Source organism: Glandiceps talaboti, chromosome 14, assembly GCF_964340395.1.
Source record: "Glandiceps talaboti chromosome 14, keGlaTala1.1, whole genome shotgun sequence".
Lineage (NCBI taxonomy): Eukaryota > Metazoa > Hemichordata > Enteropneusta > Spengelidae > Glandiceps > Glandiceps talaboti.
The window spans coordinates 21,551,049-21,564,066 of NC_135562.1; the positions used below are offsets into that span (position 1 = coordinate 21,551,049).

General features: G+C 37.0%; 1 protein-coding gene across 1 annotated transcript in view; it reads left to right on the forward strand.

Annotated features, from left to right (window-relative positions):
- The window catches only part of LOC144445417 (nuclear pore complex protein Nup153-like), a 49,696-nt gene extending 48,821 nt beyond the window's left edge, over positions 1–875 (forward strand). Inside the window, exon 23 of the mRNA XM_078134957.1 lies at positions 364–875. Coding sequence (XP_077991083.1) covers positions 364–454 — 91 coding nt within the window. The 3' untranslated portion in view covers positions 455–875. The remainder of the gene's footprint in view (positions 1–363) is intronic.
- Positions 876–13,018: the final 12,143 nt, after the last annotated feature.

The following is a 13,018-nucleotide window of genomic DNA, read 5'->3' on the forward strand; positions in this document are numbered from 1 at the left end:
TGTTAGTTGTTGCTATGTGACAATGGCCCTAACTTCCAGTTTCTAAAACCACTTGTGAACAGTGCTCTTAGTGGCCAAACCATAAAATTGCATGTCTTTTCTGATAACCGGCAAAACCCAGGGTAATTAAATATGTGTTACAGGGTGAACATTGCATACTGTATAGTCAGTTGATAGGATGTGTTACTCACAAACCGAGAACAATTCAATATGTGTTCTATAGACTCAATGGATAAACTACAGCTTAGCCATTTTGTCACTTGCTTGCAAGACAAGGTATTGATTCATGAATCAGATATATTTCCATAATTAGCCATCTAGACACCACATGACTGTAAATAAACTCTGTTTATTCATTCACAGTGCTGCACAAGCAAGTAGCAATAATCCATTCAGTGCTTCGGGTTCTGTGGCTGGTAGGAAGATCAAGAGACCGGTAAGAAGACGAAAGTAAGACAACTTGGTGAGGCAAACCAATCACTTGATTCAAAAGCATCCTACAGGCAGTGTGAAAACCAGTGTCCTCACAATATGACACCAAGATAGCATCCCAGGTGAATCGTCATACGGCTCTCATCTTGGTTGTCAAAGATAACCAATGGTGCTTGAGTACAATATTGTAGGGATGAAGGCATTGAAATGATGTATAGCTTTGGGACCAAAGGTGTGATCAGTTATGCATTGTAAATACTTCTGTGTGACAGGTTTTCCGATGCCTTCAACCAATCAAAATCATTGGCATCAATATGTGTATTATATCTGGTCTGTGTTAGGGCTATGTTAACACAGGATGTAAACAGATACTGAGAATTACACTATGGAGAGTTGATGAAGCCAACTATTCATTAGCCATGTTTGCCATGAGAACAGAGTAGACAGTCATACATTATGGTTAGTCTGAAGACATTCAGTAGAAAATGTCTTGTCAAGCAGTTTGTCACTTCAAAACATCACAGTGGTATGTTAAAAAGTTGTGTCCCTTTTCAAAATATCACAACACAACAAAAGACACGAGTTTGCTACATATTTCAGCAATGTTGTAATCAAACTTCTGAATCGTGTTTTTTTCATACTTCAAAACAGGTGGCATAAGATATCTCATTTTGCTACATTGTAACTATTACATATCTTGCTTTGTTACTAAACATTACAAAATTGTAGCAATCTTGCAATAAAAAAGCTCCATAATGTGATCTCACCAGTTACATAATGTAACAATGATGTATCAAAGTGTGTCAGAAACAAGGGCACAGCAACAATGAGACTACAAGATTGAGATGTGCCTCTCCTTGATAATTTGAAGTATCCATTTGTTACTGTGTAGATACCCTAGACAACGCCATGTTCCATGCATAAAACAAAATAGTGTGGAGAAATCACATTTGAGATTGCTTGATTATCAAGCACAAGAAGATCATTTTAAGTTTTTATACATATATTTGAATACAGAAATTGTACAGATTTTGTATAAAAGTTAACTTTCTTTCAGTGGTTAGCACATAGAGATGGATGAGGAAACTGTAAGTGTTGACACACAAGTGAACAAGGCAAAAATGATTTCATGTTTGAAATGTTTGACCGAGTATATGAGAACAGAAATGTATATTAAATATTGTATTATCTGATACAGATGAACCACTGTTCTTGGTGTGATTGTATGCCCCATTGCTAGACTTAGTGTGTATCATTAAAACTTGTTTATCAACATGTTTTGTACTTGTAACAGGTGCTGTATTAATATTCTGGAATAGATTTATTCCCAATCTGTTTAGAGAATCCATACATAGCTAGCATTTGCCCTGACTTTTAAATATTTCAGTGTGGCTGTCAAACAATATATGTAAAGTTTATCAAAGATTTTAGTGAGGTGTGTGTGTGTGTGTGTGTGTGTGTGTGTGTGGTGGGGGGGCAGCAATGATTACAAAAATTACCCATATAAACCGTCATCAATCACAGATGTGATGGAACCTCATGAACAATTATTCCAGATTTGAAAGTTACAAATGTAAAGGTAGTCAGCATTGATTGCTATGAAGTTACAGTTGTTGTAGGAAATTAGTACAATGCCCTCTCAAAGTTCATTGCATTTTCCACACAATTTTTGTAGTGACATGTATGTAAACCAACTCCAGAGAGGAAAGTGATACATTGTATCACATGTAACCACATATTGATTCATTGTATCACTTGTAAAACCACATTGATACATTGTATCACATGTATAAACCCCCACCATATTGATAAATTGTATCACATATTGATAATCACATGTAAATCCTACTTGAACCATATCAATAGCCCTGCAGATGAAATACTAAATCTCACAGGGTAAGATTAAAATGGTCATGTACAGTTACAGATCTTCAGTTATATATACATGATACATTTTTGCTGTCTATGAGAATAGTTTACTTAGAGTGCAGTTATCCAATTCATATACCTCAGTCCTGTCGGGGGTCCCCCACTATGGAAATGTAGTAGGTAACTAGAGAAGCTCAAACTGACCTTGAGATTTACATGGTTTGTGAAAGACCCTCCCCCACCCACCCACCTGAACTCTGGCTACATGCAAATATTAAAAGGCAAATTCAACTTTGTGATGGAAACTTTGGAAGACTAAGAACTTTATATGTAATGATTGTGATTTGACACATGGTGTTTGTCTACAAACAAAACAATTATTTCAAAAATCACCGTGGAAATATATAGAAACACAAAGTGTGATGTAATAGAACTGTGATATTATTAGTAAGGTGTAAATGCCAGGTAATAACAGTAAACTTATAAGTGGAGAGTTCATAACATTACAGGCACATATTTGAAATAAGTGTGTTGGCAACATAAAATTTACTTGAGAGAGGGTTTTGTAGACTTTTTTCACTCTGTATCATATTGAGATAATGTGTGCAAAAAAGGAAGGAACTTTGAACGTTTGAATTATAATTTTCAAAAATTGTGTATTTTGACATTGTTTTATTAGCCGAATCTTGAAGGAAAGGAAATGACTTTTTGTCATATAAAACAAAATATTATTTATCTAGGTGTAGAAAACTAATGAAGTTATGAAAATTACATTATTCTGTTTTGCAGATATTAAGATTTCAGGATTTAAAGAGTGTGTAGACACAACACTTGCATAATGTTAAAGAGTGTGTAGACACAACACTTGCATAATGTTAAAGAGTGTGTAGACACAACACTTGCATAATGTTAAAGAGTGTGTAGACACAACACTTGCATAATGTTCAGATTATCACAAAATTCATGTTACCATGTACATAGTTTTTCTTCAGAATCGTTTTGACATTAATTTTCAGGATTAAAACTGTATGATACTCAAACTGTAAACAACATTTTAAGTTTTTGTCTCATAAAATGGTAGTTTGTTGGAAATTGCTCAGAATTCGTTACTTGTATGAATAGTTAATTTGATATACCAATGGACGTCAGCAGGGCAGTAGGCAATGATAGATGTTACAAAAATAAATGTCCATGGACTCAAGGTTCATAGTTGAAAATAAAAATTCTACTTGATAGTCAAAATCCCAAATTTTCATTGATGTGTTGTGAGCAGCATCAGGGGTATACTACAGTCAGCTGTTCAGCATCAGGGGTATACTACAGTCAGTTGTTCTCATGTCACATGTCTTTAAAGATGTTGTAAATATGAACTTGTTATCAAATAGATTTCATCTCCATCAAATGTTTTGGAATAGTTGCCTAGATATGTAGATTTATTGTAAGATCTTCATTGATTTTTGTTGCTTAAATGTTCTTTAATGTCTACTTGAGCTTTTTCTTCAACTTCCTCTGTGCAGCTCAACTCAAGAATCACGTTTTGAGTGGACTAACATGGGGCTAACTATAAAATGGTAACACTTGGCTGGTACAAATACCGTGTCAGTATGTGTTAGCAACTATAAAGGTGAATGCTTACAGCAGCCTAATGTTGACACCAAGCTGAGGCTGAGGCTTGGTTTGTATTGGGCTAGTAGCTCACTGTACCAACACCTCACCAGTACATGTATGTGTTAGTAACTGAAAGAGTTGTCAGTACCAGCCCTATGTTAAATCAGGTTAAGTCAGTACTAGTATTTTCTTACTTGTCTGTGGTTTAATATCTCCACAAGCCCAATGTTAACACCAGGCTAGCTCAATGCTAACGCTAGACTGGCACTATAATACCTCACCAGTATATGTTAGTATACTAACTGGAAGGGTTAATGTTTACACTAGTCCTATGTTAACATCAGGTGAGGTCAGTGCTAACACTAGCTGGTACTAATACCTCACCAGTATGTGTTAGTAACTTGAAGGGTTATGGTATGTTATGTTAACACCAGGCTAGTCCAGTGCTAACACTAGCTGGCACTAATACCTCATCAGTATGTGTTAGTAACTTGAAGGGTTATGGTATGCTATGTTAACACCAGGCTAGTCCAGTCAGTGTTTTTGCCATGTTTGGGCATACTGGTAATACAGGTCACAAATTTTGGAAATAGTATGATTTTAGTGAGAAATCCCAGCAAAATACCTTGGGAAATCTGGTAGATATATTACTTACCACACTTCAAAAAACACTAAATTTTCACTTCAGGCAGGCACTGGGTTGGCAAATCAGGAAAGGGGTTCTGTAGTTGTATTGTGCACCTAATATGCACAGTATTCAGGAGTAATTGTGATGTAAAATGACCACTTTTAATGACGTCGGCAAACCATGATAAATCTGTTTATCTACATACTTACTTTTCTTGGACATGTTTTAATACAAATATTCAATGCAAGAATGGACTTTAATTGCACCAATGGATTTTACCATTATATAATGGGTAGGATACATTCGTGTTAGTGTAACTCTTAACCTTTCTTTGCTTAAATTGACACAGCTATTAAATGATGAGAGTGTCACCATGATTTCCTAAAGTTTGATTTTTGTTTTCAGTACTTTTTTAAACCTCAGAACATAAAAATTCTGTACTTATTTTTAACAACAAATACATGAGATATTAGGAGACTGAAGTGATCAGTAATTTTCATGATTTGTATATTTTCCAACTATATCTTGATAGATGAAATCTGAAGAGGCAGTGTGGATGAAAACATGTCTAACTGATGATTACAACGAAAACCCTCACAGTTCAGTGACATGGGCAAAATTTGGAGCAATTAGTGTGTGTCAAATCATCCAGTGACATCAGCAAACCAGGCAATTTTTAAATTACATACATTACACATTAAGGTAGAACATCAGAGCCCTGAAAATCAAAAGTCTTAAAATGCCTTCAAAATTCACAATGTGAGTGCTTGCTCCAGGTCTTTGTGAAAAATATCAAAAGAAAGTTTGGCATTCACCGTCTTGTTTTCAAGACTATCAACCATCTGTTATTTTTCCACTGAGTCTATGATACATTATTCAGTAGTCATTTAGTGGATTTTATTACGGCTTAATTTCAATATCAGTTTGGCCTCAATAGAAAATAGTAACAGTTGAATATCTTCCCACGGATCTATGAATCACTGAGAGGACTTGTATCCAATTCTGTCTGTGTTTTAGTTTTCATAATAGTGAGAGATACAAACTTATTTTAGTAATACATATTTTCACTAGGATTTCTTTTATTGACACAAACATCAACATCAGCACAAATAGATTTCATATAAATTTTCAGATTTTAAGTACCAAATTGTCACAAAGTTTCTATTGAACATGATTATTCCACACGTCCACATTGCCTTGCAGATTGTGTATGAAAAATTATGAAATGAAAAAATTGCAAAGAATGTCCAGATTTACAATGAAAGATGCCTCCAGAAATCTGCTTGATTTGTGTTTTATGTGTTACATACCAGACAGTACTTGAATGTGTGATTTACCAGGTATGAATATATGATGATGATGATGATGATGGTGTCACGGATATGGTAATTTATGACTATATAGAGACCTAGGGAGTATTATGGATTCTGTTGTATACTTAGGGGTACTGTTTTTGCATTGTTTTATGTTTAGGTATATTGAGTACTTTGTTTTTTGTACTCTATGGATATGTGGTCTGTTTGCATCACACTATCCTGCTATGCATTTTCTATATCTGTGTAAGAGTGTATGTTGAGAAGTCATTTTCCTGTTAATCACTTCAGTATGTTTGTGTAAATGTTGAAAGGAATGAACTCCCACTTACAGGGATTCAATTTTCAGACTGCCTGTGATGTACATTTGGCAAGTTTTGATGTAGTTTTTACCAAAAAATATAAATAAAATTCAAAATAGTGTGGTTGTATGGAATCCCTCAAGAGAGGGGAGTTCGTTCCTTCAGAAACTGAAATATATTTATAAGTTTAAAATTCTCTTCAGCGATTGTAAATAAGTTGACAGCACCTCCTGTCCTGACTCTTGAAGTTTGGTACAGGCCACATATATGTAGGTTAGGGCTGTACCAAGCTGGGGCAAGGAGGGGGTAGATGACATAATTGTAGTAGATGGTAGGGAAGAGTTAAGGGATAGTCCATGGTCACTCCAACTGAAAAACTAAAAAAGTTCATTTGACAGCTTCCTTACTGGAAGCCTAAAAAACTGTCAATGCCTTACTTTTGGCAACAGCTCAATGAAGAGCAGTGTAAATTTCCTACAATTTTGGCAAACTTTATGTACAAGAAGACTAAACGAAAAAATAGTAATTTATTTTTATAAAAAGCATTTGTGAACGTGTGAGTGTGAGAGAATGCTTGAGTGAACGAGTTGGATTGAGACATGACATCCCATCAGAGTTCACAGCCTCTTTCATGACCTTTTTTCTGAACCTGCCTTTCCTTCTGTAAATTTGAACTTTGGAAGAGGATGGTGAAATGCCCCTACTCTACCATTTCATACAACACAAAGATATCCTTGAAAGAGGCTGTGCATTAGAGTTTAAACAGCGTGAATGTGGTTTAATCATTGTCAAAAGTATAATTTGTTGTTCATTTTTTGTTTTTGTTACATTTCAAATCAATGTGGCATTTATAGCAGCAGAACCTGCCAAAAATAAATTTGAAGCTGAAACAAAATGAATTTTGTCTTCTTGTGATTTAGTGGTGTGATATTGTAAATGATGTTATATGCATATTATCATTATTCATGATTCTAACAATCAATTGATAATAGCAAGATTTAGCCAGATAACAGGACTGGTTAAAATGTAAAGGAATTCATCTACATTAGACAGATGAGACCCATTAACAGGAACCAAGGTTACTATAAATTTACAGACGTTGTTCCACCAGTTTCAGAGATAACAAGTTAACGCTGAATAATTCAAGTGGCACAAACTCAGTTTAGAAATCTACTTGCTCAAATGAAAATAATTGTATAAAATAAGAATAATGTGAATTTATAATGCACATTTTCTCCCGAGAGCTCAAGGCGCTTACAATTATTACCCCTGGCATGGATCAATGACAGTGTAACTAACAGTCCTTTATGCTTCCTCAACACCCTTGGGAACATACAAACCATTGCGGCCTCTATGACCACAGGATTAAAGCATTCACATTGCAACCTCTATCCTACCAGGTCCCCAATTATACAGCTGGGTTGACTAGGGTACACATAGGATTAAATCATTCACATTGCAACCTCTATCCTACCAGGTCCCCAATCATACAGCTTGGTTGACTAGGGTACACATAGGATTAAAACATTCACATTGACACTTAAATCCTACCAGGTCCCCAATTATACAGCTGGGTTGACTAGGGTACACATAGGATTAAATCATTCACATTGCAACCTCTATCCTACCAGGTCTCCAATTATACAACTGGGTTGATTAGGGTACACATAGGATTAAATCATTCACATTGCAATCTCTATCCTACCAGGTCCCCAATTATACAGCTGGGTTGATTAGGGTACACATAGGATTAAAACATTCACATTGCAACCACTATCCTACCAGGTCCCCAATTATACAACTGGATTGATTAGGGTACACATAGGATTAAATCATTCACATTGCAATCTCTATCCTACCAGGTCCCCAATTATACAGCTGGGTTGATTAGGGTACACATAGGATTAAAACATTCACATTGCAACCACTATCCTACCAGGTCCCCAATTATACAACTGGGTTGATTAGGGTACACATAGGATTAAATCATTCACATTGCAATCTCTATCCTACCAGGTCCCCAATTATACAGCTGGGTTGACTAGGGTACACATAGGATTAAAACATTCACATTGCAACCACTATCCTACCAGGTCCCCTATTATACAACTGGGTTGACTAGGGTACACATAGGATTAAAGCATTCACATTGCAACCACTATCCTACCAGGTCCCCGATTATACAGCTGGGTTGATTAGGGTACACATAGAATTAAAGCATTCACATCGACACCTAAATCCTACCAGGTCCCCAATTATACAGCTGGGTTGACTAGGGTACACATAGGATTAAATCTTTCACATTGCAACCACTATCCTACCAGGTCCCCAATTATACAGCTGGGTTGACTTGGGTACGCATAGGATTAAAACATGCTGGGTTGATATCATGGTCTATGTATTGTACTGGGTTGATACCATATGGTCTATGTATTGTTCTGAATTGATATCATGGTCTATGCATTGTCCTGGGTTGATATCATGGTCTATGGATGGTGGTGAGGGGCGCGACTCTGTCAGACGACCCTTGGCTCACAGGCTCCCAATATTGTATGTAATTTCTGTCATTTGATGTTGGGTACGCATAGGATTAAAACATGCTGGGTTGATATCATGGTCTATGTATTGTACTGGGTTGATACCATATGGTCTATGTATTGTTCTGAATTGATATCATGGTCTATGCATTGTCCTGGGTTGATATCATGGTCTATGGATGGTGGTGAGGGGCGCGACTCTGTCAGACGACCCTTGGCTCACAGGCTCCCAATATTGTATGTAATTTCTGTCATTTGATGTTGAACTATACCTCCAGACTTTGCAAGGATGCATACAAGGATGTACGGAAAGTGCTTAGTGTTTCTTGCGATCCTCTGCATCATCGTTGACTCCGTAGGAACCATTTTGGTGACTTTGGATGACTCTCAAAATGGCACTCCCGCCATCTTACATACCTACACCCGTGAGTACCTGCTCAGTCTCCGACACACTGACACACCTGCTCCAAATATCAGTATTGATCATGAGAGGACAGACTTCAAAGAGAAGACAAGTAAGTACCAAAAGAAGAGAGGATCAAGGGGAGGTATACGAAATAGATTGAGGAAGAGGGGCTGTAGATTTCCATTGCCAGCTATAACTTTATCAAATGTTCGCTCACTCCATAGCAAGATGGACGAACTTTCTGCACTAATTATATAAATACAATATGATTGTGACTTCCGTCGGTGCAGTTTATTCTGTTTCACAGAGACTTGGCTGACGAAAGAAATGCCAGACATAAACTTGGAAGGATATACAACTATACGCTTCGACCGTGACACACAGAAAACACAGAAACGGATTGGTGGCGGTTTATGTATGCTAGTAAACAAAAACTGGGCTACAAACTTTACTATCAGGGAAACTATAAGCTCAAAACAGTTTGAAATTCTTACAGTATCATTCAGACCATTTTACCTTCCACGCGAATACGGACAGGTGACAGTAATTTTAGCATATGTACCTGGACCTGATAACACATTGGCAGCTGGACGCATAGCTGAAAGCTACAACAAAGCACTGAGCCGGTCAGTGGACCAACCTGTGTTCGTGTTAGGAGATTTTAACACCTGCGATATTACCAAACAGCTACCTAACCTGCACCAGTATGTGTCGTGTCCAACCCGCTTGAACAAGACATTAGACATGTGTTATGGCAATATACCAAGTGCATTTACTACTAGATGTCGCCCTCCTCTGGGCAGGTCTGATCACAATGTAGTTCATTTACTTCCAACATATCGCCAGAAACTAAAGAGGGAAGGTCCACGAATGCATCAAACTCGTCTGTGGACTTCTGATACCATCGATGAATTGCAATGTTGTTTTGAAGCAACTGATTGGGATGTGTTTTTCGATAGTTGTGGATCCGACCCGGACAGTTTAACCGATTGTGTAACATCCTACATGAACTTCTGTGAGGACTCGATCATTCCGACCAAAACCGTGCGAATTTATTCAAATAATAAACCCTGGATCAACAAGGACTTGAAACAATGTTTGAATGATAAAAAGATCGCATTTTTGCAGGGGGATATACAGAGAGTTAGACAACTTGAAAAAGAATTTAAGAGTAAGGTTAAAACCGCAAAAGTTGAGTACAAAAGTAAGGTGGAGGAGAGGTTTAGAGGTGGTAATGCTCGGGAAGCATGGAGTGGGTTAAATGTTATGATGGGAAGAAAACAGAAACAACAAAGCGTACAGTGTAATGATCCTACTTCTTTTGCCAACGAACTAAACACATTCTATGCCCGTTTTGATGTCAGAGACTTTAAAGCGGAATGCAATGAGTTATGTCAAAATCTTGAAACAACTATACCAGTCCTTGTCGAAACAGATAATGTTGTCAGAGTTCTTTCCAGAGTCAATCCCCATAAGGCCGCAGGACCTGATGGTCTGAAAGGTAGAATTTTAAAAGAATGTGCGAGTCAGTTAGGACCCTTGTTCACTCGTCTTTTCCAACTGTTTTTAGATATACATTTTATTCCCCGCGTTTGGAAATTATCGACCATTATACCTGTTCCTAAAAAACCAGGTGCAAAGATAATGAACGATTTTAGACCAATAGCCCTGACTTCAATCCTTTGTAAATGCATGGAGAGAATTGTTTGTAACAAGCTTACCGCGTCTGTCGCCGATCATATGGATCCATTACAATTTGCATATAAGGCCAAAAGGGGGGTGGAAGATGCAACCTTGACACTTTTTGACTTAGTTTCACGCCATTTAGATTGTTCTGGCACTTCTGTCCGGGTTCTCTTTATGGATTTCTCTTCTGCATTTAATACAATCCAGCCACATATACTATTGAAACGTTTACTTGATTTGCACACCAACTCGGCATTAATACTCTGGATTAAAGCGTTCCTAAGCGATCGGCCTCAGCGCGTTAGTGTGCAAGGGCATTTCTCCAACGAATTAGTGCTAAATACGGGTGCTCCTCAGGGATGTGTCTTGTCCCCTGTCCTTTTCTCTGTGTACACAAACGAACTTATGTGTAACAATGTTATTCTTACTTTAATCAAATTTGCAGATGACATGGCGCTGGTCGCCCGCTTAAAAGATGAATTTTCACTTGGTCAGTATTTTCTATACGTGAATACCCTAAAATCCTGGTTTGACAAGAGTTATCTTGAACTCAATGTTAGGAAAACGAAAGAGATGTGCATGGTTGGGGGACGGAAACAAGACACATCACTATGTCGATCTCTCACCATAAACGGGGAAGAAGTGGAGAAAGTACATATTTTTACATATCTTGGTACCATCCTAGCTTCCAACCTAAGTTTTACAGATAATGTAGATCATATTTTTAAGAAAGCACAGCAGCGCCTTTATCTGCTTCGTAAGCTCAATAGTTTTAACGTAAGTAAGGATATATTAGCATCAGTGTATCGCTCACTAATCGAAAGTGTATTGACATTTAATATTGTATCCTGGTATGGAAATCTCACAGTTAAAGACAGAACAAAGTTGTCGCGAGTCGTCAATCAGGCGGGAAGGATTATTGGTTCAAAGCAGAATTATCCGAACTCTACCACCAGTCACTGAAACGAAAAGCTGTTCAAATTTTCAAGGATCAAAAACACCCACTACATAACCAGTTCCAAACTTTACCGTCAGGTCGGCGACTCAAAGTTCCCCTCGCAAGGAAAAATTGCTACAAAAAGTCTTTTATCCCATCTGCTATTTCTATTTTAAACTGTGGATTCACTGATTTGTAATAACTGTGTTTGGATTTTAGTACTGTATATATTTCCATAGACCTACATAGTATTGTTGTACATTTGTCTGTCTGGTTGTATGTTGCCTGTGATAGCGTTTTTATTCGTATTGGGATTTCTGAAATGCCAGAAGGAAATTTTCCATTATATGTTTTTAATTTAATGGACAATAAAGTTTTTGAATTGAATTGAATTGAATTGGATTGTACTGGGTTGATATAATGGTCTATGTATTGTACTGGGTTGATATAATGGTCTATGTATTGTATTGGGTTGATATAATGGTCTATGTATTGTATTGGGTTGATATAATGGTCTATGTATTGTACTGGGTTGATATAATGGTCTATGTATTGTACTGGGTTGATATAATGGTCTATGTATTGTATTGGGTTGATATAATGGTCTATGTATTGTGCTGGGTTGATATAATGGTCTATGTATTGTATTGGGTTGATATAATGGTCTATGTATTGTGCTGGGTTGATATAATGGTCTATGTATTGTACTGGGTTGATATCATGGTCTATGTATTGTACTGGGTTGATATCATGGTCTATGGATTGTACTGGGTTGATATCATGGTCTATGTATTGTGCTGAATTGATATCATGATCTATGCATTGTACTGGGTTGATATGGTCTATGCATTGTACTAGGTTGATACCATGGTCTATGTATTGTGCTAGGTTGATATCATGGTCTATGTATTGTGCTGGGTTGATATAATGGTCTATGTATTGTACTGGGTTGATATCATGGTCTATGTATTGTACTGGGTTGATATCATGATCTATGCATTGTATTGGGTTGATATGGTCTATGCATTGTACTAGGTTGATACCATGGTCTATGTATTGTGCTAGGTTGATATCATGGTCTATGTATTGTATTGGGTTGATATCATGGTCTATGTATTGTGCTGGGTTGATATCATGGGCTATGTATTGTGCTGAATTGATATCATGGTCTATGCATTGTACTGGGTTGATATCATGGTCTATGTATTATACTGGGTTGATATGGTCTATGCATTGTACTAGGTTAATATCATGGGCTATGTATTGTGCTGAATTGATATCATGGTCTATGCATTGTACT